Raw genomic sequence first — 24,651 nt, 5'->3', positions numbered from 1 at the left:
CGGAGGAAACCCACGCGGACATGGGGAGAACAGGCAAACTCCACACAGAAAGGCCCTCGCCGGCCCCGGGGCTCGAACCCGGACCTTCTTACTGTGAGGCAACAGCGCTAACCACTACACCAACCGTGCTGCCTGCTTTTATCCATCTCATCTCATTATCTCTAGCCGCTTTATCCTTCTACAGGGTCGCAGGCAAGCTGGAGCCTATCCCAGCTGACTACGGGCGAAAGGCGGGGTACACCCTGGACAAGTCGCCAGGTCATCACAGGGCTGACACATGGACACAGACAACCATTCACACTCACATTCACACCTACGCTCAATTTAGAGTCACCAGTTAGCCTAACCTGCATGTCTTTGGACTGTGGGGGAAACCGGAGCACCCAGAGGAAACCCACGCGGACACGGGGAGAACATGCAAACTCCACACAGAAAGGCCCTCGCCGGCCCCGGGGCTCGAACCCAGGACCTTCTTGCTGTGAGGCGACAGCGCTAACCACTACACCACCGTGCCGCCCGCTTTTATCCATTAGCATGTTAATTATTAAAGATTCTACAAGGACACTTCTTCGCAGTGGGCTGTACGTTTTAGAGCTGGAACAAGGTTCCTCGGACAAAAACTGTAGGTGGAGGAAGGTGGCAAAAATTGTGAAGAATAAGAAGAAAAATAAATATGAGAGAGAACATACAACAATAATAACGATAGTTATTGTAATAAAAATAAGTATAGCAGCAATTTGCAGGGTCCAAGCAATTTTAGCAAATATCAGCCCCAGGGGCCGCTCCTTGCCAAGGTCCATAGAACAATAAAGAGAATTCAGCTTGATCAGACTTACTGTTCTTGAGAAACAATTCTGACCTTAGCCCCACCCCCATGCATGACCACAACCCAAACTTTGTACATCAGCCCAGCAACTTGTCTCGTATATGCACCTTTCAAGTTTCATCTGGATGCACAGAAGCAATGCTTTGCCTTGTTATAATTGTTTGACATGTGGTGGCCATATTATTTACAAATATCAACGTTTTTGATAATTATTGAGGGTCAGACTCTCCTGAATAGTTTGACACCAAATTTGTGAAGTTTGGCTGAAAATCCTAGGACTAGTTTTCAAAAGTAGGTTTTGCAAATTAGAAGAAAGTTTGTGGGCAGGGTCTATCCAAGAAATAAGAGGTATAATTCAACAAGAAATTGAGTGTACAATTTACAGTTCTTGAGAGATAGGACAAAACATAAATGCTTGTGCTGTAGCACTACCATCAGACCAGTGCCCATCCCTTTGGTTCCCTGAGTAGTGGTGAGAATTCTACACTATATATGACAAAGCTTCCATATAATAAAGCTTCCATTTTGGTACTTCTATGACTTCTTATTTGGGCTGCCCATCACATTTGATCAAAGAATCATAACAATGCAAATAGTGCCCCTAATGATTAGTTCTTACCAAGATAGATAGAACAAAAAGACCACAGAGGAACGTGCTTATCAAGTTTTGTGATAACGGGATGTGAAATGTCTGTTGAAAGCTGATTAGCTGAAGTCAGCCATAGTTTTTAAGTAATTAAAAACCACAGCTGACTTCAGCTAATCAGCTTTCAGCAGTGGTTTTTAAGTAATTAAGTGATGATTAAAAATTCAGTTACAGATTGGCAGAATGATGCAGCACACTAAAAAGGACTTTTGGTTCCTGAGAAACAGCCTATTGAAAGGGGCAGTTAGGTTCAATGACCATTCCCCAACCTTCGCAGACATCTTTAGATCCTTTTAACAAACATGAATTTCAAACTTTTAGTTCAAATCCATATTTATCATTGATTTATGGTGGCCAGAGGTGGGAAGTAACAAATACTTAACTGCTGTACTTGTATAGAGTTTCAGGTAATTGCACTTTATTTTTCTAAAAGCATTTTTACTTTGTTGCCCTTACATTGTTTTAATGCATTTGAGGGGAATTATTGATCATTCATACATACATATATAGCATCATTGCACCGTCCCAACAGTGGGGTTGCAAGGGACAAGCTGGAGCCTATCCCAGCTGACCATGGGCGAGAGGCAGGGTACACCCTGGACAAGTATCCTGTTTGAATAGTGCTTTAAAGCTGCATAGAAGTAGCCTCATTTTTTTTATGAGATTGAAGGTGGTGTGTTTGTGTGGGTTTCTTTTCCCCTCCTTTACATTAAAGGGGATGTGCTATACGTTTTTCATGCCATACATATTAAATATGAAATAGCTTCACTCTGATTGGCTAATGCCTTTAAAAAGCACTATCAGCCACATCCATGAAATTAGTGGTGTGCAGTTTGCCAAAGATTTCTTTTTAAATGACTCTTTTTATTTAATCATTTGCACTAGTTCACCAGCACGACGGAGTTGTTCTTTTATTCCAATTCAGCTGTTCCCGGTCAACTGCATGCAGTTGGTCGGAAAACATCACTATACAGTGTGCACAGCAGTGGGTTCCTAACGGTCAACAAAGAGCATGAAAGCGTGGACTCTAATGAAAATGCCCATTTCAGTTTCTCAAACTGTTCAAAAGTAGCAGTTCACTGAAACAAATCAGACTGCCACCCATTACACTACACGGTTTTCATGTTGCTGTTTTTAGGATGACCTCCAGATGCATGTGTACGTAAACAGTTATTTCTGAAACTATCAACGTTCTATCCATTATCCGTAACCGCTTATCCTATGCAGGGTCACAGGCAAGCTGGAGCCTATCCCAGCTGACTATGGGCGAGAGGCGGGGTACACCCTGGACAAGTCACCAGATCATTGCAGGGCTGACACACACAGAGACACAAACAACCATTCACACTCACGATCAATTTAGAGCCACCAGTTAACCTAACCTGCATGTCTTTGGACTGTGGGAGGAAACCCACGCAGACACAGGGAGAACATGCAAACTCCACACAGAAAGGCCCTCGTCAGCCGCTGGGCTTGAACCTTCTTGCTGTGAGGCGACAGTGCTAATCACTACACCACCGCGCCGCCCACGTTTGTGTAGACATTCCAAATTGTTCAGTTTAAAAATACACTTTAGCTGTATGTGATGTATTCTCTTCAAACGCCTCAAACGTTATTAGCAAGCATGTAAGTAACAGTAAAGTAAGGATAGCTATAAGTTATACACCAGGCTGGAGTGTGTGAAGACATGACAGGCCTGCTGTGTGACGACAACTTTTAGTGCCCCTGTATATCGCCATGCATAGTCACCAAAATACCTCATTTTCATCGATAACCCATTGCAAAGCATCGCGAGCTGTAGCGTGACCGTATCTTTAGTGACAACACACTCGTCTGTGGATATATACACACTATATATACTCATGTTTGTCTTTTAATAACCCGGGAAATATTGCTGACTAGTTGTGTCTGTATCAGTGACTGTTGCTCCCAGATCTCCTAGGTGGCAGAGGCCTACATTCTTAGATCATACTTCGTCAATTCAACTTTCTTCTGTACAGACAGATCAAAACCCATCAAATACAAACACTGAAATATATTCAATAATATTTATTGGTTTTAAACACATTGTAAAGTGAAAACATCTCAAGTATAAACCCCTTCTTAAACAAATTCATCTTCAAAATCCATGTAACAAAGCCCATCAAATATGACAACAGAATATGGATAAAACAGACAGTAAGCAGTCATGAAGCCTAACGCACACGACTGTGACAAATTTATTCAACACTGGGTTTTTAGCATCTCTCAAACACTTTGTAGAGGTCGGGCAGATGGGCTATATGGAGGACACTGCCGTCTTCACTACAGCGTTGTGGTGGGCTGAAAGAGCGCAATGCTTTGAAGAGAACATGCTCAACCTTCCACTGCCAGCTCGGTTCTGCCTCCTACAAGAACACTCAGTTTAAATCAATGGTCTTTATTCATCAACACTTCGTTGAAATGAGCACATATCTGAGCACACAGACTGACACATGAACAAGGTTTCTTGAAACTAGAACATTGATGAGCTCCCTCCCACTGTTCCATGCATACAACATGCCCCAACACATGGAGCAAGGCTGAATTTACACACTTGTGAATAAGCCAATAAAAGGAAAACATTCAGCAAAGTGCAAGTTGTAACAAAAGAAGACAGGAGAAATGAGTGATGTCACATTAAAGGTATTTACTTCTGAGGTTGCTGCAAATAAAGATTGTTTGTTTTTGTTGGTTTGTTTTGGAAGCCACCAAAATGGCATAAAAAGGTCTGTACAAAATGAAAACCTGAAATAAAAACATTACTATGAACACAGTTTTTGATTTAGGATGGTTCAAGAGGTTTGTCTTTTGCAATCCTTTTGTTGAAATTATTGGTAGCCATTTTTAAAAAGGCAGATGTTTATTGCTGCAGGATTCATCACCACAATAAAGTGAATAAACAATTACATCTGTGCATTCCTATTCAAATGTACAAATCGTAAAACACAAGGTTCCTGCATGCATAATTAAGTTATTTAGTTGTTTTTTTTTTAGCCATGTACTAGTTATACTACTTTAAATTACTATAAATGATACTGATATTAACTGAAAATCTTGCAGCATCCTGATGCAAGTCTGAGGCCAAAGATTAAAAATACACGATTACAAATATAATAAATGAGGAAATGGTCAGTGGAATTTGTGTAAAATCATTTACAACCTTACGCAACTTTGTTTGATGGGCTATTGCCATTTATGCTTCACTTAAGAGCAAACAACTACAGGGTCTGCTTACTTCAAGGTCTGTTCTTTCCTCTGGCTCCAGTGTGTACTCTTTTCTTATGGAGTAGAAGTAACTGCACTCTTTACTGAAGTCACGGAAACAATCCTTCTCATTGTCCCAGTTCACCTGAATTACAAAAATAAGGTTTGAGGTACACTATGTACTGTACAGTTAAACACAATTGTTTTAAAAATCGGTCAATTTTAACCAGTACGGGACGAACCTCTGTGGCTAAGCGCAGGATGAACAATGGCAGACCCTCCATTGCAGGACTATAGTTATCCAGCAGAAGTGGTAAACCAGTCAGATTTCCTTCCTAATTAAATAAAATACAAATCAACACAATCACAAGGTTATCTAACTCCAGTCTTTAATATGATCTCCTACCCTCGTCAAGGGAGTAAAGTTTAACACATTTCACCGCATGAAAAACCAGATGTTCAGCCCTGTGATCATCTGCAAACCTCAGCATATCCCAGCAGTTAGTGGCTGTTTACAGCCTGTGAAGCCCACATTCGCCTGTGCCATAAAATGCCGAGAATTAAAATCACTGGCAGAAGGAAGGGGGAGGGGTGGAGGGCAGAGGTGTGAATGACCCTAATAAGCATGTCAATAGACCCCAAGCATAACTACGTCATCACTTGTTTACCGTAATGCATTATGGGGGATCGCTGGGGTCGGTAGTTGAGCGATATAGCAGGATATTAGATTAATTTTACGTGAGAGGAGCAATTTTGGGCAGCATGGTGGTGTAGTGGTTAGCGCTGTCGCCTCACAGCAAGAAGGTCCGGGTTCGAGCCCCGGGGCCGGCGAGGGCCTTTCTGTGCGGAGTTTGCATGTTCTCCCCGTGTCCGCGTGGGTTTCCTCCGGGTGCTCCGGTTTCCCCCAGTCCAAAGACATGCAGGTTAGGTTAACTGGTGACTCTAAATTGACCGTAGGTGTGAATGTGAGTGTGAATGGTTGTCTGTGTCTATGTGTCAGCCCTGTGATGACCTGGCGACTTGTCCAGGGTGTACCCCGCCTTTTGCCCGTAGTCAGCTGGGATAGGCTCCAGCTTGCCTGCGACCCTGTAGAAGGATAAAGCGGCTAGAGATAATGAGATGAGATGAGGAGCAATTTTGCCGAGCTCTGTCATGGAAGACAATGAAATTGGGGATTTAAAGAGGTGGACAACATGTCAAGGGTTTACAGCAGGAAAATCGGAATTCAAATCAAGCTTGGTGAGAAGGTAAGGTTTTTTTTTTTTATTTATTAAAAACACCCCTCTGGACTACAGGTCCCAGGATCACGACGCAATCTTAGACTTGAGTCTAAATTTGTTTCTTTTAATCTTCAGTTATACTGTACCATTTTCTAAGAAGCTTTGTTCTGATGAAATCTTAGCCTTGTACTTTATCTTGATCCAGCACAATGAAAGTTACAGATACAGTAAGGGAAACTATTATGGAGAGGAAGAAAAAAGAAAAAAAAAAAATCAACTTTTGACTTCAGTCTAAGATTGCATTGTGATCCTGGGCCCAGATGAACAGCATCAAAACATTTATAAATTAATGATTAGTTAAATAAAACTTGATATTGTCAGAGGCGCGGTTGGAGACGGATGCAAATGCAGAAGGAATCTTTATTTACAACAGTGAAAAACAAACAAACAGGCAAACAATCCAAAATCGGCAAGCAAACTCAAACGTGAATCTAGCAAGTGGTTGGGCGAGGCACAAACTGAATATCACAGGCAAAAAGAAAAACGGAAACCAGGAAATCTAAATAGGGACTCTAAGGCTCGGTAATTCGCACTGATGTGGCGTAATACTTCGTGCAGAATGTGCGTTGACCATACTCAGAGGTGCACAGTTTGCGCTTTCATCATCCACAAGTGTGCATAGTTAACAGCGCGCGTGCGAGAGTCTGCTTGGCGAGCGTGCACTCCAGAGCGCGCCTGAGAATCTCACTGATGCACGCACCAAAGTGCGCAGGGCTAACAGGTATCAGGAAACACTACAAAAAAAAAAATCTTTGGAAACCCACTGATCTGCCATGTGATGTTCAGTATAAATGCATTTACTTCAATAAATGCTGCTAGTGAGGTACACTGAACATTATACATACCCGAAAGAGAACCCTTCATGGTTTGTGAGTTTTATCGGTCCAACAGGCTCGTTTGGCTGCCGAGTGCTTCGGTACGTTGAGAGGCAAAGGCTGAAGAATGCTTCTTCGTTTTACAGGCTTTGGAATATCGCTAGTTTCAGACGATGAACAGTGTCGATTGTTATAATCATCTATAACCGAAGGCCGTTCCACAGACCATGGAAATGAAAAAGTTTAAGTCCGTCTTTTTCCCCACCAGAGAAATGTAAGCTACAAACACTTGTCCATTTCGATCCAGTTTGAAGGTTTTCATTGCGGATGAAACTTATCCATTTCTTTCTCTTCGACTGGCAGCTGATAAAAGCTCAAATTAGCTGGTGTTCTTTTTGTTGTGGAGACACAGTAAGACACAACAATTCACTTTAGGCACGACTAAAACCAGCGAGACAGAACAATGCAGTGTTTAACAAAGGCGAAAGTAAACAATATAGCAGAGCTGAGCCCAGATATCACCCATAATGCATTGCGGTAAACAAGCAATGACCGTTATGGGTTAGGGTCATTGTAGAATATGGCTAGAACTGACGTCCTACTAGCACTGGATGAAACAACCAAGAAAAGTCACTCATGATTGGTTTGAAGATCTGTCGCTATTGTTCACCCTGGGCTATTATAATGCAGGCTTGAATAAACCCTTCACTTACAACAACAATAATAAAATGTGCAATGTCAATATCAAGTAACCCTGTACCAAAAATACTGCAGTTACTAAAGACTTGAGTAGTTCTTTGGTAACAGAATTACATTCACGGCAAAACGTGGTAACTTCTTTAGTTGCAGTACTCAAGATTTATTAAATAAAAATTTCACACTGTATGGAGGATCTTTTGACCCAAAAAAAAGGCAAAATTGGCTGTTTAGCTCTGAATGCAAAATCTTTTATGAGGAATGAAAAGTAAGTAACGGAATTACATCAGAAAAAAAAATTCATGTCTTAAAATTCAAATCAAGATTTCTCTGAAGCAACATTGCTATAATTTGGGTGATGCTTTTTAAATATAGTTTTCAGTTGATTTTTCTGTGGATTCCATACTTCAGCAACATCACTGAGCTGACAAGTTAAGGCAAGCTCAATAATTTAATCAATTTGGCTTCTCTGCTGAAGAATTGCCCATATACACACACATTTTTATTTATATATTATACACAATCTATATAAAATTGTGTGTGTGTTGTGTATTTTATTTATATAAATATAAAATTAGTTCAGTTCTCTGGACCAGCAAAGTCCTGATGGCTGAAGTACCCTTGAACAAGGCACCTAAAGCCCAACTGCTCCACGGGCGCTGCAGCACAGCTGCCCACTGCTCTGGGTACGTGTGCTCATATCCCCAGATGGGTTAAAGTGTATGTAATGCCTTACTGCAATGCTTTAAAATGAATATACATCATTAGTAATGACCAAAATGAATTAATAAAACAGGGGGGAAAATAATATAAATTTGCCATTTTATTATCAAGCACAAAACTATCGATAAATTGCAGCTTTTGGATCCCAGAAAAAGGCAGCCTTGCCTCAGGGATAATCTCGCATGACGTTACACATGGAACCCCGGTTATCTGGCTCATTTCAGTTCATCTGACTCCGTGCTTGTTTACTCACCAAAACTGGATATTGTTGTAGGAATCTTACAAAAATAATGATGGGAAAGCGCTGTGTTGTGTTTTGATGTTGAAATTCATATACAACAGGACATTCAGTTCACGAAATTCCGAGAAAAGACACGAATCTAAAGTGACCGTGAGTGAGGTTTGTGCAAACTAAACTTACATCCCCTGTCAAGAAGAGGAGAGCTGTGGACAAGTTGATGACAACCCGTGTAAATATGCTTCTTTTTTTTTAATTATCAGTTAATAACCACCAGCTAATGATCTAGATTGATTAGAATATATTTACATCGGTGTTCGAGTCAAGGCACGAAATGGACACTCATATTTGCATATTTCAATCCATGATAAAATTATAATATTTATTAGTATATGTAGTGGTAAATATACCTGTACATGATTTATACAAATCTAATTAAATTTTCCAGCTGTTGCCCCATGCCACTGCATCTACCCAAATCAAGAATCACGACCAGAGAATTATTAGAGCAAAAAAGAAACCCATTTACTTAATAAATGGCATTTGATTTGACATTTGGGCAGTTCGTCGATTCCCCCATTATCTCCCACTTCATATTTTCTTTCAATAGTTACACTGTATCAGTCCTGCACGCTTTGGCGTGCGCACCAGAAGGACTCTCGGGCCATAACCTATAAGAGATTATGTATGTGAAGGGCCAAACTGATGGAAAGCTGATTAAGCTGATGGAGAAGTTTGAAATATTGGGCATAAAAATAAAACTCTCAAAAATAAATGCAACTCACCCACCTCATCTATCGTCATGGAGAAATAATCTTCCAACATTTCAGCTTTTTTCTTCAAGAAGTCTACTATATACTGGGCCAATCCTTCTTTAGGCCCATCCTCCTCTGTCCAGCCGCTCTCCGTTGAGTCCAGTGCCAAGATGGCCAAGTCATACAGAGGGGCTGGATTCTGTAATAAACACAACTTGGATCCATACTGTTCTGCTCCAGGAAGAGAAACATTTTAATGGGCTCTTCCTATAGGGCAGAGGTGACTCAGTGGTTAAAGCTTTGGTTGAGTAAGTTCAAAATCTGGCACCACCAAATTGCTGGACCCTAACTCAACCATACCCTGTTTTAGTCTCAGTTGTAGGTACCTTTGGATAAAAACATCAGCCAAATACTTAAATGCAAGATGACATTTAATCAGTATATTATCAACAGTTCAGCAGGGACTAACATTATAAAATCCTCCAGTAAATAAATACTCTAATTCAAAATTTTATGGTTAAAAAAAAAAAAAAATTATGCTATACTTGCAGCATGAAACTGTCTCAAAACAATGTACAAATATTCATTAATAATTGACCCAATCAAAAAAAAATTCCTTTAAAAGCAAATTAAACTGTCATGTGCAAGGACAGATTCTAATAATAATAATAATAATAATAATAATAATAATAATAATAATACTTCACACTTTTAACATTAAAGTGCATATTCTGGACCAATTTCGTGTTTTTTTTATATGAAAGTACGTCTCTTTACACACTCATCCAGAAGGGTAATTTTGCACAAGGCCATCTGTCTACAGCAGAAAAAAAAAAAAAAATAACAAAACGCATCTGGAAAAATCCCAAGGGAGTCTGGAGCCAGATTTGTGGCGTCACCTGCGGAAGCACCAGCAGGCTGCGCGAGCTTTGCACGGTTTCAGTGCACAGCCTGTATAGACCAAGCGCTCCCGTTTCTCTCTCACTGTCCGGTCTTTTGGGAAACGATGAGTACTAATCCCATCATGATTGGTGTTGCTACACCCTCCTACGATACATCTGTTAACCATTTTAATAATTACGTGATAACGTTGAAGAAATTTGCAGAAAACCACCAGGTCGTTTTCTCAAACAAACCAGCGCTGACGTAGCATTCAGAGGGAGGCGTCCCGCACGCGACGTCACGAAAATCAATGTTTGCCGGGAAATCCAAATGCCAAGTTTTTTCAGAGGCGGACCAATTCGCCTCAAATGGCTTGATTTCAACTGAATTTTTCTGGTATTGCGCAAGGTAAAAAAATTGCAGAGAATACAGAATGTTACATATATTTGACCAAAGTTTAATATAAAATAGGAGAATTACATTGATCTTGCTCCTGAATTTACCCGTGATATGCACTTTAAAACGTGCAGCTTTGGTTCATGGAATCTGTTGGGCATTTTAAATATCTAATATGATTTTTATGAAGGCTTAGTAGTGTCCCTACTGCACACACAATAAGAATGAGGAGCAAAGGCATAATGAGAAAAGGCAGAAACAGGATTTTCTATAGGAAGTAACCAAATTGTTTTCCTAAACATTTCTTTCTCAATTTTTGACAGAATGTTCAGTTTACAAATGCAAAATGCCCATACACTTACCGACAACTGGAGAACACCGAAGTTACCAAAATCATACATCAAAATCTGGTAAAACAGCTCTTGACTGGGGAGGAAAAAAAAAAAAAGTCTAACAACTGTATGAAGCATGTACATAATACAAATTCTTGGATGTTTGTTTTAGCCATTCAAAACTACAGGCTTTTTATTATTAGGACTTGTTTAGATGAACTGCCAAATCTTTTCAGTGACCAACTTAAGACCAGAAAGTCCTCTGCTGTCTACAAAGTACCCACCTTTTCTCCCTAATCTGGCATCTGACAATTCCCACCCACCAGCCAGATCAACCCCTCCTCATACTATAGCTACCAACCAGAGAGACTGAAGGCTAACACATGCTAGAAGCCAGCCAATTGCATTTGCTGCTCATACAGGGTCACAGGGCAATGTCAGACTCTGAGGAAAACACCATCTGCTCTCTTCCGCATACATGACTGCACAGATAGCCATGATTGGCTCATGTTGCTACGACCGGGAGGGAGGTTAGTTAATCACGTAGTGTCAAAGAATACACCACATTTTGCTCCCAGCAATAAATGGCTATGGCATATTGGACAGGGACCGCCAGACAATAGGGTGAATGCTTTTCTGTTGTGCCTAGAAAGCCTCTACAATTAACATTTTCAAAGCATTTTTTACATTTTACTATTAAAAACAGATTTAATGCATGATTAAATGTGGATTCAGTTTCTAACCTGAGTTTGGTGGTGTTTAACAGGTACAGTTTGGTGTGGTGTTGGACCAGAGACCACTGAGGATTAACACATCCAACAAACGAATGATTATGTAGTATCTCTTGCAAACCTGTGGGTACAAAAACAGACAATGGTAATGAAGATACAAGGCGTCATAATTTATAAGCATGCTGTTCCAAAAACTAGCAACTCTTTACTACAAATTAGTCACAACTAATTGGCATGTACTATGCATTGCTCTACTATCTTACCTTTATGAGCTTGTTCTGCGATTTCATTTCGCAGCTCCTTCACGCTGGTTAGCTTGATGACTCGTCTCTGGGGAGTGCAGGCCACCGTCACATCCTCCTTTTCCTCAGCAACATCAACATGAGGTCGTTTCCTAGTACAGCAATAATAAGTGGATATTTGTGCGTCACTCACAATATACGTTTCCCCACAGACCTGAAATATACCTGGTGAAGTAAGTCTGTACAAAAGACCTAGTAAATTTTATTTACAAACAGTTGTCAAATTAAAGGAAAACCCAACATGAAGTGGATTAATAAGGTGTCAGGCCACCACAAGGTGCTGGAACAGCTTCACTAAATTCTTCAAGAATTGTGCATCAGGATCTTTGTCTCGTCTTCATCCGCTTATCCGGGGCCGGGTCGGGGAGGCAGCAGTCTGAGCATGGAAGCCCAAACTTCCCTTTCCCCAGACACCTCGGCCAGCTCCTCAGGAAGAACACCGAGGCGTTCTCAGGCCAGCCAAGAGACATGGTCCCTCCAGCGTGTCCTGGGTCTTCCTCGGGGCCTCCTCCCAGGGGGACATGCCTGGAACACCTCCCCAGGGAGGCGTCCATCCAGGAGGCATCCGAAAGAGATGCCCGAGCCACCTCAGCTGATTCCTCTCGATGTGGAGGAGCAGCGGCTCTACTCCGAGCTCCTCCCAAGTGACTGTGCTTCTCACCCTATCTCTAAGGGAGCGCCCAGCCACCCTGTGAAGGAAACTCATTTCGGCTGCTTGTATCCGCGATCTTGTTCTTTCGGTCATTACCCAAAGCTCATGACCATAGGTAAGAGTCAGAATGTAGATCGATCGGTAAATCGAGAGCTTCGCCTTTTGGCTCAGCTCCTTCTTCACCACAACAGACCAGTAAAGCGACCGCATCACTGCGGAGGCTGCACCGATCCGCCTGTCAACCTCACACTCTATCCTTCCCTCACTCGTGAACAAGATCCCGAGATACTTAAACTCCTCCACTTGAGGTAGGACTTCTCCACCATCCTGGAGAGGGCAAGCCACCCTTTTCCGGTCGAGAACCATGGCCTCGGACTTGGAGGTGCTGATTCTCATCCCAGCCGCTTCACACTCGGCTGCAAACCGCCCCAGTGCATGCTGAAGGTCCTGGTTTGAAGAAGCCAACAGGACATCATCCACAAAAAGCAGAGATGAAATCCTGTGGTTCCCAAACAGGATTCCTTCCGGCCCCTGGCTGCGCCTAGAAATTCTGTCCATAAAAATTATGAACAGAACCGGTGACAAAGGGCAGCCCTGCCAGAGTCCAACATGCACTGGGAACAGGTCTGACTTACTGCCAGCAATGCAAACCAGACTCCTGCTCCGTTCGTACAGGGACCGGACAGCCCTTAGCAAAGAGCCCCGAACCCCATACTCCCAAAGCACCCCCCACAGAATACCACGAGGGACACGGTCGAATGCCTTCTCCAGATCCACAAAGCACATGTGGACTGGTTGGGCAAACTCCCATGAACCCTCAAGCACCCTATGAAGGGTATAGAGCTGGTCCAGTGTTCCGCGACCATGACGAAAACCGCATTGTTCCTCCTGGATCCAAGGTTCAACTATTGGCTGAATTCTCCTCTCCAGTACCCTGGAGTAAACCTTCCCTGGGAGGCTGAGAAGTGAGATTCCCCTATAATTGGAGCACACTCTCCGGTCCCCTTTCTTAAAAAGAGGGACCACCACCCCAGTCTGCCACTCCAGAGGCACTGTCCCCGACCGCAACGCGATGTTGCAGAGGCATGTCAGCCAAGACAGCCCCACAACATCCAGAGACTTGAGATACTCAGGGCAGATCTCATCCACCCCCGGTGCCTTGCCACCGAGGAGCTTGCAAACCACCTCAGTGACTTCGGCTGGGGTAATGGACGAGTCCACCTCTGAGTCCTCAGCCTCCGCCTCCTCAATGGAAGACATGACGGTGGGATTGAGGAGATCCTCAAAGTATTCCTTCCACCGCCCGACAATGTCCCCAGTCAAGGTCAACAGCTCCCCACCCGCACTGTAAACAGTGTTGGCAGAGTACTGCTTCCCCCTCCTGAGGCGCCGGACTGGTTGCCAGAATTTCTCCGAGGCCGACTGACAGTCCTTCTCCATGGCCTCCCCGAACTCCTCCCAGTTCTGAGTTTTTGCCTCCGCAACTGCCCGAGCTGCGGCACGCCTGGCCTGCCGATACCCGTCAGCTGCCTCAGGAGTCCTGGAGGTCAACATGGCCTGATAGGATTCCTTCTTCAGCTTGACAGCATCCCTTACTTCCGGTGTCCACCACTGGGTTCGGGGATTGCCGCCATGACAGGCACCGGAGACCTTGCAGCCACAGCCCCGAACAGCTGCATCTACAATGGAGGTAGAGAACATGGTCCACTCGGACTCAATGTCCCCCGCCTCCCTCGGAAGCTGGGAGAAGCTCTCCCAGAGGTGGGAGTTAAAGACCTCCCCGACAGAGTGCTCAGCCAGACGTTCCCAGCAGACCCTCACCATACGTTTGGGCCTGCCAGGTCTGTCCGGCTTCCTCCTCCGCCAGCGGATCCAACTCACCACCAGGTGGTGATCAGTTGACAGCTCAGCCCCTCTCTTCACCCGAGTGTCCAAGACATAGGGCCGGAGATCAGATGAAACGACAACAAAGTTGATCATCGACCTCCGACCTAAGGTGTCCTGGTGCCACGTGCACTTATGGACACCCCATGCTCGAACATGGTGTTCATTATGGACAAACCGTGACTAGCACAGAAGTCCAATAACAAAACACCACTCGGGTTCAGATCGGGGAGGCCGTTCTTCCCAACCACGCCCCTCCAGGTGTCACTGTCGTAGCCCACGTGAGCATTGAAGTCCCCCAGTAGAACAATGGAGTCCCCAGTCTGAGCACCTCTCAGTACCTCTCCCAGGGACTCCAAGAAGGCCGGATACTCTATACTGCTATTTGGCCCATAGGCACAAACAGCAAGAGCCCTCTCCCCAATCCGAAGGCGCAGAGAGGCGACCCTCTTGTTCACTGGGGTAAACTCCAACACATGGCGGCTGAGCTGGGGAGCTATAAGCAAACCCACACCAGCCCGCCACCGCTCACCATGGGCGACTCCAGAAAAGTGGAGAGTCCAGCTCCTCTTGAGGAGCTGGGTTCCAGAGCCCAAGCTGTGCGTGGAAGTGAGCCCGACCATCTCTAGCCGGTACCTCTCAACCCCCCCCCCAGCGAAGTGACATTCTATGTCCCAACAGCTAGCCGCTGTGTTCGGGGATCAGGTCGTCGAGGCCCCTGCCTTCGACTGTCGCCCAATCCACACTGCACCGGCCCCCTACGGCTACCTCTGTGGGTGGTGAACCCACAGGAGGTCGGGCCCACGTCACCGCTTCAGGCTGAGCCCGGCCGGGCCCCGTGGGCAAAGGCCCGGTCACCAAGCGCTCGCATACGAGCCCCAACCCCGGGCCTGGCTCCAGGGTGGGGCTCTGGCTGCGCCATACCGGGCGACGTCACGGTCCTTGATTGATTATTCTCCATAAGGGTTTTGGTGAACTGCTCTTGGTCTGGCCTGTCACCTAGGACCTGTCTGCCTTGGGAGACCCTAACAGGGGCGTAATGCCCCCGACAACATAGCTCCTAGGATCATTCAAGCACACAAACCCCTCCACCACAATAAGGTGGCAGTTCTAGGAGGGGCATCAGGATCTTCATGAAAGGAATTTACATAGCTGAGCCAACACTAAGCATTTTAAAAATGCAAGATGGGTGGAGGAGGGATAATGGTCTGAGGCAATTTTTCAGAGTTCCAGCTAGGGGGGCCTATTTATTTCCACTGAAGGGTAAAGTTAATGCTACAGTATACAAACATTTTACACAATTGTACACCTCCAACTTTTGACAACAGTTTGGGGAAGGCTCTTTCCTGTTTCATCATGACTGGCCCTTGTGCACAAATCAAGGTTCATAAAAAGACTGTTTGACGAGTTTGGCCTAGCCCTGACCCCATCTACACTGAACACCGGCCAGGCCTTCTTGTCCATCAGTGCCTGATCTCAAATTTTGACTGAATGGGACACAAATACCCACAAACTCAATGTTTTTAGAATGGGGTGTCCAACAAGCTTATACAGGTGTGATGGGCAGGTGTCCACATACTTTTAGCCAATGTGCTTCATTCATAAATAAATACGACCAAACAAACTATGTATATAGCTCTTTATATACAGTACTCTAAAGCACTTAAATTATGAGAGGAAATTTTAAAAATGAATAATTAATAATTAAAAATAAATAAATGCATCCAATGAAAATGTTGTTGCCAACAAGTATCAGTTTATTTTTTGCAAATAGACAATCAAAAATATCTTGGGGGGGGGGGGGGGGGGGAGACTAACAATAAAAAAAAAGAATTTTGATTAATCAATATAATATCTAAATATAAGCTATACTCTTGGGGGGGGGGAACGCTGTCTACAACCTTAAAAGAGGAAAAATTATGTTGAACGTTCTACAGAAACACTACAACAAAGGGTTTCCTTTTCAGAAAAGGTTCCAAATAAAACCACTTCAGAAAGTTTGAACATGAACCATTCAAAAAGCTCTTGAAGAACCCTTTTTGTCTTAAGATTGTGGGGAAATTACTCGCCTTACAAATACTATTAAATAAACATTTCATTACAATAGAAATCAGAGAGCACCTAACGTCTGTTTTCTATGCGACACCAATATCAAACTACTGTATGTACTGGCAGATACCCAAAACTGATTCAATCCTGGCACAGTTAATGCCAAGCTCTGCCAAACAGAAGCAGCGTAATGGTGGCATGTTTAAAGACAAGTTAATCTGCATGCTCTTTGTTATGTCAGTTAATATAAATTAATTGCATCAAATTAATTGATTCACAGGATCGAACTGATGCATCCCTTAAAAGACACCTACAGTCTCTCATATTTTGGTTGCAAAATTCATCCTGAAGAAAGATGTGCCTATATCAAGCAATTTAAAACAAGGCAGCTTCTGCTTATCTTAAAAGTGATTAAAAAGTACTTTTTTTAACTTACCATTACAACTTTTAAAAAGACATTCATCCTCACCTCAGGGGAACCTCTGACTGGACATCAGTCTGAATGTCGTCTGTAGCACTAGCCAGCAACTCCTCAGGACCATCATTCACTTCTGCTTCAGAATTAACAACAGCTGGGACAGGTTTTGGAGAACTTGCTATGAGGCAGGGAACTGAAGAAGGGTTATTTACTGGCTGTATAAAAGCATCTAGTTTTTGGGACTTGCTGTCAGTTCGCACCATTTGATTGGCATAGACACGCTCACTGGGGCCAGCTGTTGAACTGCTTGAGCTTTTTACATCACTGACAGATACTGAAAGCCCAGGAAGTAAAGTCTGTTGAAAAGACAAAGTAGTATAATGCATTAAGTTAAACACAGTGTACAATACAGGAACATGCAGTTACAGATGTTTCTTTGTATACCTGTGTAAAATAGGTGCGAGAAGAATTGGAGCCAAGTAGTTTACTCTCAATGTGTTTCTGAATACTTGCAATGATGCAGTCTTCATGGAGGAAGTGCACTTCATGCTTGGTGGGATGCACATTCACGTCAACATTATGAGGTGCGATTTCTAAACTAAGAAATAAGAAAAAATTTTTTTTGAATGGACTATTTTATCATGTGTACCTGTACACATTGTAATTATGATTTTTTTTTCCTTCCTAAATTACTCAATTTTGATACTGGTGACTTTATGTAAAGTCAGCTAAATGGCTCTTTTTTTAAGCACTGAGGAGATCCACTCATTTAACTGAATATTTTGAATCAAAGATTTATTTTTAAATCTTAAAATAACGATTTTATTAAAAGGAACAGCAACCAATGAAAGAAAACCCATCTTTTGCTTAATTAAGAAAAATTAAAGTGTAATAAAAACATCAGATTTACATGTCAAATTTACTAATAATGCATATTGGGACGGTTTGCAGCCGAGTGCGAAGCTGCTGGGATGAGGATCAGCACCTCCAAGTCCGTGGCCATGGCGCTCAGCCGGAAACAGGTGGAGCGCCTACTTCAGGTCAGTGGGAGTTGCTACCTAAAGTGGAGGAGTTTAAGTATCTTGGGGTTTTGTTCACAAGTGAGGGTAAGGGGGAGCGGGAGTTGGACAGAAGGATCAGGGCAGCGTCAGCAGTGATGCGGATGTTAAACCGGTCTGTTGTAGTAAAGAGAGAGCTGAGCCAAAAGGCAATCTACGTTCCCACTCTCACCTATGGTCACGAGCTATGGGTAGTGACCGAACGAATGAGATCGCGGATACAAACGGTAGAAATGAGTTTTCTCCGCAGGGTGGCTGGGCTCTCCCTTAGAGAAAGGGTGAAAAGCTTGGTCATTCGGGAGAGACTCTGAGTAAAACCACTGCTCCTCCACATCGAAAGGAGTCAGTTGAGGTGGTTCGGGCACCTTGTTAGGATGCCCCCTGGATGCCTCCCAAGGGAGGTTTTCTGGGCATGCCCCACCGGGAGGAGACCCCGGGGCAGACCCAGGACACGCTGGAGAGATTACATCTCTCGGCTGGCCTGGGAACGCCTCGGTATTTCCCCAGAAGAGCTGGTGGAGGTGGCCAGGGAGAGGGAAGTCTGGGCTGCTCTGCTTAGGCTGCTACCCCCGCGACCCGGATCCGGATAAGCGGTAGAAGATGGATGGATGGCATATTGACTGAAATGTTGATACTGAACTTGTAATCATTAAAAGAAAGCTATGAAGAATTCCGTACATTTTTGGCCTAGAGAGCTTAATAATGGGTCAAAAAGACACAATGGCTCCATTAGCAAATTATACTTTGCTAATGTAATATAAAGCAACAGAATGCAAGAGGGAGTGTGTTACCACAAACTTTGTTGTTTTCATGTTTTAATATGGCAGTTTAAAAAGTAAGGAAAACAAAGCAAAGAAACAATGAACATTTCAAATCTCTATTCTTAAAATCTAGATCTAGGTTTTTAATATCTACACCACAACTGGCAACAAAGAAACAATATTGTTATCGTTGATGTGTGAAACATTTTGCAGAGCCTATAAGCTTTTATTAACTAACACAGCAGCCTAAATGGTAATGCATCTTTTTACCTCCGCCAAGGAGGTTATGTTTTCGGTAGCGTTGGTTTGTTTGTTTGTTTGCCTGTTAGCAACATTATGGAAAAAGTAATGAACGGATTGCTCTGAAATTTTTTTCCAGAGGTGTGACTGGGCACAAGTAACAAACCCTTAAATTGTGGCAGTGATCCGGATCACCTTCTGGATCCTGGATTTTTTTAAAGGATTAATTTTTTTCCCCATTGAAATGAATGGGCAAGCGACGCAAATAACAGATTTTTCCTTCTGTAGGCCAAACCATAAGGTGTAAAGTCATGAAACTTGGTACACTGATAGAGTGGACCCTGATTGATTTCATCAAGTTTCATGTTGGTACGTCTCACGCTCTAGCGCCACCAACTGATCACAGTCTTACATGCGTTCATGCACGTAACTTTTGATCCGTATGTCCGATTTTCATAAGTCTGGTGCCGTTGAAATCCTTGGAGCTAGACAATTCCAACGCACCCTATGACGTCATTCTCCGCCTAATTAGATTTTCCGCTATTTTGAATTTTGTCCAAAGTGAAGGTAGAGTGACCCTGGCTGCATGTTTTGTCCAATCATCACGAAACTTGGCACACATGATCTCCAGTCCATGCCTAATGAATGATATTCGTTTCGCTCTCACAGGTCGAAGCATTTGTCCGTGGCAGCCAATCAAAATAGATGGCGAAGCCACCAAACAGGAAGTGAGCTCATATCACGGAAACGCTTTGATGTATCAAGACCATATTTAGTGGCATGACTTTGGACACCATCCAAACTACCCTTATCAAATATGGTGTCATTTGGCCACTAGGGGGCGTCACAATTAGCAAAAACTTATTTTGGCTCACATCTCAGAAGCGCTTTGACGTATGAAGACCATATTTGTTGAGATGACTTTCGGCACCAGTTCATGTACCCTCATCAAATTTGGTGTCATTTGGCCACTAGGGGGCGCCACAATGAGCAAAAACATGTTTTGGGTCATATCTCTTTACGGATTTAGAATTACATCTACATTTTCATGTTAGTGATGCTCTGGGATGTCCCTGTAAAGAACCTTGCCAGGCTGTCATCTCTGTATGAGAATCCGCCTTGTGTCTTGGCCAAACTTTCGCGTGTTGACACAAAACTTGTTGTGTGGGCATGTGGTCGCCTCTCTTGCCGGGTCGCCATGGCGGCGCACCTGAGCAAGCACACTTTCGCATTTTCTCCGGAAATGCATTCTAGTTATTATTATTACCTCCGCCAAGGAGGTTATGTTTTCGGCAGCGTTGGTTTGTTTTTTAGCAACATTACGGAAAAAGTAATGAACGGATTGCTCTGAAATTTTTTCCAGAGGTGTGACTTGGCACAAGTAACAATCCATTAAATTTTGGTGGTGATCCGGATCACCTTCTGGATCCCGGATTTTTTTAAAGGATTCTTGGCGGAGGTCTGCGCTCTCCAAGTGCTTTTCTAGTTTATAATGGTTTAACATACGGTTACCAATTCTAAAAGTGCTTAGAGTAACACAGAACGTGACCTTTGCTGTTACTTAACAACCCGTGGTCAGCAGGAAAACAATAAAGGGCAGGAGAGGAAACAACTTAAAATACCCATCTAAACCAGTTGTGATTGTGTGGTCATAACTAACTGTCACATCATTATTACACTTCTTCTGGATCTGATCAAAACAGGCTAAAAATGATACAAGCTGTATGCTATAGTATTTTGCTGGGTAATGATAAGAAACTTGGAGTAATACATCCACTGCTGTTACTTAGCAACCTGCTGTCAGCAGAAAGTGTTGGTGAGGGATACAAGCACAGCAAGAACACTTTTCATTGCAATTCAATCAAATCAGACTGTGTGGTTGAGAACTGTTTTGGGAAATTCATTAGTTTAAGTACAATATCCTGCAACTTTTGAATATACTGAGCAATGACCTCTGTAGTTGTTTTAAAGTGTATATTTAGCAAATCAAATGATCACTTATGATCTCCAGCTCCTGATTAAATAAATACCTGAGATAAAGAAAAGGATGCGTGTTTTTCGGAAGGTATGCTGTATAGACAGTCTCAATTGCTTTCTTCAAGGCACTGGATTCCACTAAACGATCTGTAAAAACATCTCACAGTCAGAGTGATCAAATGTCTACTGATAAGAAATGTTAATAAATAAGGCATGATCATAAACCATGAAAAGAATGCAGGAAATACACACGGTTAATGAACAGGATGAGAATACACTTCTTGACCGAGTAGTTGGCATTTGAGATATAACCCTTCAATTTGAAAGCAAGCTTCTGATCCTCACACTCCACTTCCATCATCTCCCTGTAAATAACACGATATGAACCTTCAGAACAAAGATCAGCATTTCCCTTCCCAAGTTATGTTAGTTTGCAATAGCAGGATTTGAGTTCGCTGTTCAGAAATCTAACAAATGCTTTTCCTCAGAGTACATCACAATCCATCACACTTAGGATGTGATGTGTTTTAGTACATGTAAATAAGATTCTAGACCCGTAAATCATTTCATTTCAACTCCACTTTTCATTTACATTTTTTTATCAATCTTTATTTAGTTTTCATAGTTGTCAATACAAGACAATCTCCTCAATAGTATTGGAAAAAAACAAAAGACAATAACAAAAGCTATAAGAGTGATTCCACGCTTATGGGTACTGAAATGGGGACATGAACTTATTTTTAAAAATTCACCTAAAACCATTTCTTTTTTTTACCATCAGGTCACAAAACATGTAATCTTTAATGAATGATATGTTAAAAGATAACTTTAATTTTCTGAGATGTAATAAAAACATATTTATATGCCAAAGTCAGAACGTAACAGAAGTGTTGTGGACATATAGATTCTCAATTTTAACAATGTAGAATTACTTTTTGAAACATAGGAAGGTGATGTTTTAGCAAATATAATTAATAAACATGTGTAGTAGAATAAACATACACATTCTTTCAATAAGATTAACATGGTATATAGCTAGATTGTAATTAATTTGTAACAGACGCGAGCTGGACAATCGTAACAGAAGTAATGTAACAGACATCATTTTGGAACTCATAGGCTTGACTCTGGCATATAAATGTTTTTATTACATCTCAGAAAATTAAAGTTATCTTTTAACATATCATTCATTAAAGATTACATGTTTTGTGACCTGATGGTAAAAAAAGAAATGGTTTTAGGTGAATAAGTTCATGTCCCCATTTCAGTACCCATAAGCGTGGAATCACTCAAACAAACAAACAAAAACAGAGCCTGTGTGAGATTGTATTAGTAAATGCTACTGACATCTGATTAATCATGTCTTCCCTTATATATGTCAACCATTTCCCACATCTTTTTATATAAACATCTTCTCTCATTTTCAACTTATATGTGAGATGCTCCATCACCAATATATCATCTATGATCGTCATCCACCGTTTGTAACTTGGAGTGTCAGACTTAAGCCAATTCTTAGTAATAGTCTTCTTCCCAGCCACCAGAAGAATCCTGACCAAATATTGGTCACTTTCATGCACCGTGCCCTCCAAATGACCCAGGTACAAAACAAGACAGGATTTAGGTATCATATATCCCAAAACATCACAGAGAACTGAGTGAATATTCCCCCAGAAGGGTTGTATTTTTGTGCAATTCCAAAAAGTGTGTGTATGATCTGGATCCATGTGGTTGCATAATCTCCAACATGGCTGTTGAACATTTATCTGTTTACTTCTAATTTTAGGTGTAATAAAGTACCGAATTAGATTCTTCCAACTGAATTCCCTCCATTTCAAAGATTGTGTTGTAATTTGATGTGTTTTCCACATATCATACCATATCCCCTCTGGACTCTCCTCACCCAGCTCTCTTTCCCATTTGACTTTAACATATAATGTTGAATCTATTCTAGAAGCCAACAAACATTCATACAGAACCGCCACAGCCTTTGGAATAGATTGGCTACAAGCTTGTACAAGTAGCTTTATGATGGGATGTATTTTATCCTCAGCTGTTTTAATACTTTTGATATAATAATCCCTCATTTGTAGATATCTAAACAAGTCCTGATTCGTTAGATCATGTGTATTCTTTAGTTCTTGAAAGCTTTTCATTTCACCTCTTTTAATAGTTGTACATATAGCTGTACATATAGCTGTAATTCATTTTTCTGCCCAATATTTAAATCTAACATCATATTTCCCTGGTGCAAATTTGTCATCAAATGCAATCCATTTTAATAGTCCAATTTCCTTCCCTATTTTTAATTGTTTCACTGTGGAATACCACATATCTAAAGTAGAGGATATCACTGGGTTAAAATTATGCTCATCTTTAATATAAGTGGGGATTTCTGTTTCACCAATACTTATTTGAATCGGGTATTTAAATGCAGACATTTCAATATCTTTCCATCTAGCTACATATACCTCATCACACCAGTAAATTAGTTGACGCAGTTGTGCGGAAAGAAAATATTTTTTTAGATTTGGGAGTGCCATTCCCCCTCTGTCTTTAGATAATTGTAGTGTGGTGTAGCGTACTCTGGGCCGTTTACCTCCCCATACAAATCTTGATGTGCACTTATCCCATTTAATAAATTGGTCTTTAGACATATCTACAGGCAAAGATAGGAACAAATATAGCAGACGTGGTAGGATGTTCATTTTTACCACATTTAACCTGTCATTTAATCCCAGTGGGTAAGTGAACCATCTGTCAATATCTGCCCTTATGTTTTTGTTAAATGTGTTCATAGTTACTACTATATAATTTGGAAAGATCTTTAGTTATGTTTATGCCGAAGTATTTAATTGATTTTGCTTCCCAGTTTATCTGCCATTCCCTAAGTTCTTGGTTTGATGAACAGTTAAACATGAGGATTTGAGTTTTCAATATATTTACTTTACACCCTGAATAAAAACCAAATTTGTCAAGAGTTTGTGCAAGCTGCTTAAATGAATTCCCTGGGTTTTTTAAATAAATCAATGTCATCCGCGAACAAGCTTATTACGTGCTCTTCTTTATTAATTTCTATACCTTTTATTGACCTGTCTTGTCTGATCATCTGGGCCAATGGCTCAATGTATAGGGCAAACAGTGTGGGGCTAAGACAGCATCCCTGTCTGGTACCTCTCTCCAAAACAAATCTTTCTGACAGAGAGCCATTGACCTTTACTCTAGCTGTAGGTTTGTTATACGTATATAGACTTGATGCATTGAATTGACTTCATGTTGAATCAAAATTTTCCCAAAGTTAAATATAAAAATTCCCAACTGACTCTATCAAAAGCTTTTTCTGCATCTAAGCTGATCAAAGCTGCTTGTATGTTGTCTTTATGTATCTTATGTATAATATGCAATGTTCTAATATTATCTTGTGTTTGTCTATTCCTAACAAACCCACTTTGATCCTCATCTATTAAGTCTGGTACAAATGATTGGAGTCTAGTTGATATAATTGAGGTGTACATTTTGTAGTCGACGTTTAGTACTGAAATCGGCCTATAATTTTGGCAATATTCTTTGTCTTTAAAGGGTTTGGGGAGCGCAGTAATAATTGCTTCCGACCAGGAGGGGAGTATTCTGTCATTAGTCATAATCCAATTAAAAGTAGTGTGGAGCACTGGTAATAGTTTCTCACTGAATTTTTTATACCACTCAGAGGGAAATCCATCACTACCAGGTGCCTTATTTGATTTTAATTTTTGTATTGTTTTCCGG

General features: G+C 41.9%; 1 protein-coding gene across 2 annotated transcripts in view; it reads right to left on the bottom strand.

The window, feature by feature from the left end:
• Positions 1 to 3,506: 3,506 nt before the first annotated feature.
• mlh1 (mutL homolog 1, colon cancer, nonpolyposis type 2 (E. coli)) overlaps positions 3,507 to 24,651 on the bottom strand; it is a 64,234-nt gene continuing 43,089 nt past the window's right edge. Inside the window, exons 9-19 of one of the 2 annotated variants that reach the window (XM_060925507.1) lie at positions 21,139 to 21,251; positions 20,940 to 21,033; positions 17,295 to 17,448; positions 16,902 to 17,206; positions 11,809 to 11,939; positions 11,558 to 11,666; positions 10,845 to 10,908; positions 9,239 to 9,403; positions 4,940 to 5,032; positions 4,729 to 4,842; positions 3,507 to 3,859 (exon numbers count right to left, since the gene is read on the bottom strand). In XM_060925507.1, coding sequence (XP_060781490.1) covers positions 3,710 to 3,859; positions 4,729 to 4,842; positions 4,940 to 5,032; positions 9,239 to 9,403; positions 10,845 to 10,908; positions 11,558 to 11,666; positions 11,809 to 11,939; positions 16,902 to 17,206; positions 17,295 to 17,448; positions 20,940 to 21,033; positions 21,139 to 21,251 — 1,492 coding nt within the window. In that variant the 3' untranslated portion in view covers positions 3,507 to 3,709. Of the gene's footprint in view, positions 3,860 to 4,728; positions 4,843 to 4,939; positions 5,033 to 9,234; positions 9,404 to 10,844; positions 10,909 to 11,557; positions 11,667 to 11,808; positions 11,940 to 16,901; positions 17,207 to 17,294; positions 17,449 to 20,939; positions 21,034 to 21,138; positions 21,252 to 24,651 lie in introns of those variants that run through there. The other variant, XR_009655024.1, reaches the window with a different exon arrangement.

This window comes from Neoarius graeffei, chromosome 7, assembly GCF_027579695.1.
Source record: "Neoarius graeffei isolate fNeoGra1 chromosome 7, fNeoGra1.pri, whole genome shotgun sequence".
NCBI lineage: Eukaryota > Metazoa > Chordata > Actinopteri > Siluriformes > Ariidae > Neoarius > Neoarius graeffei.
The sequence above is the reverse complement of the archived record's forward strand: the minus strand, read 5'-3'. Positions and strand labels throughout refer to the sequence as shown.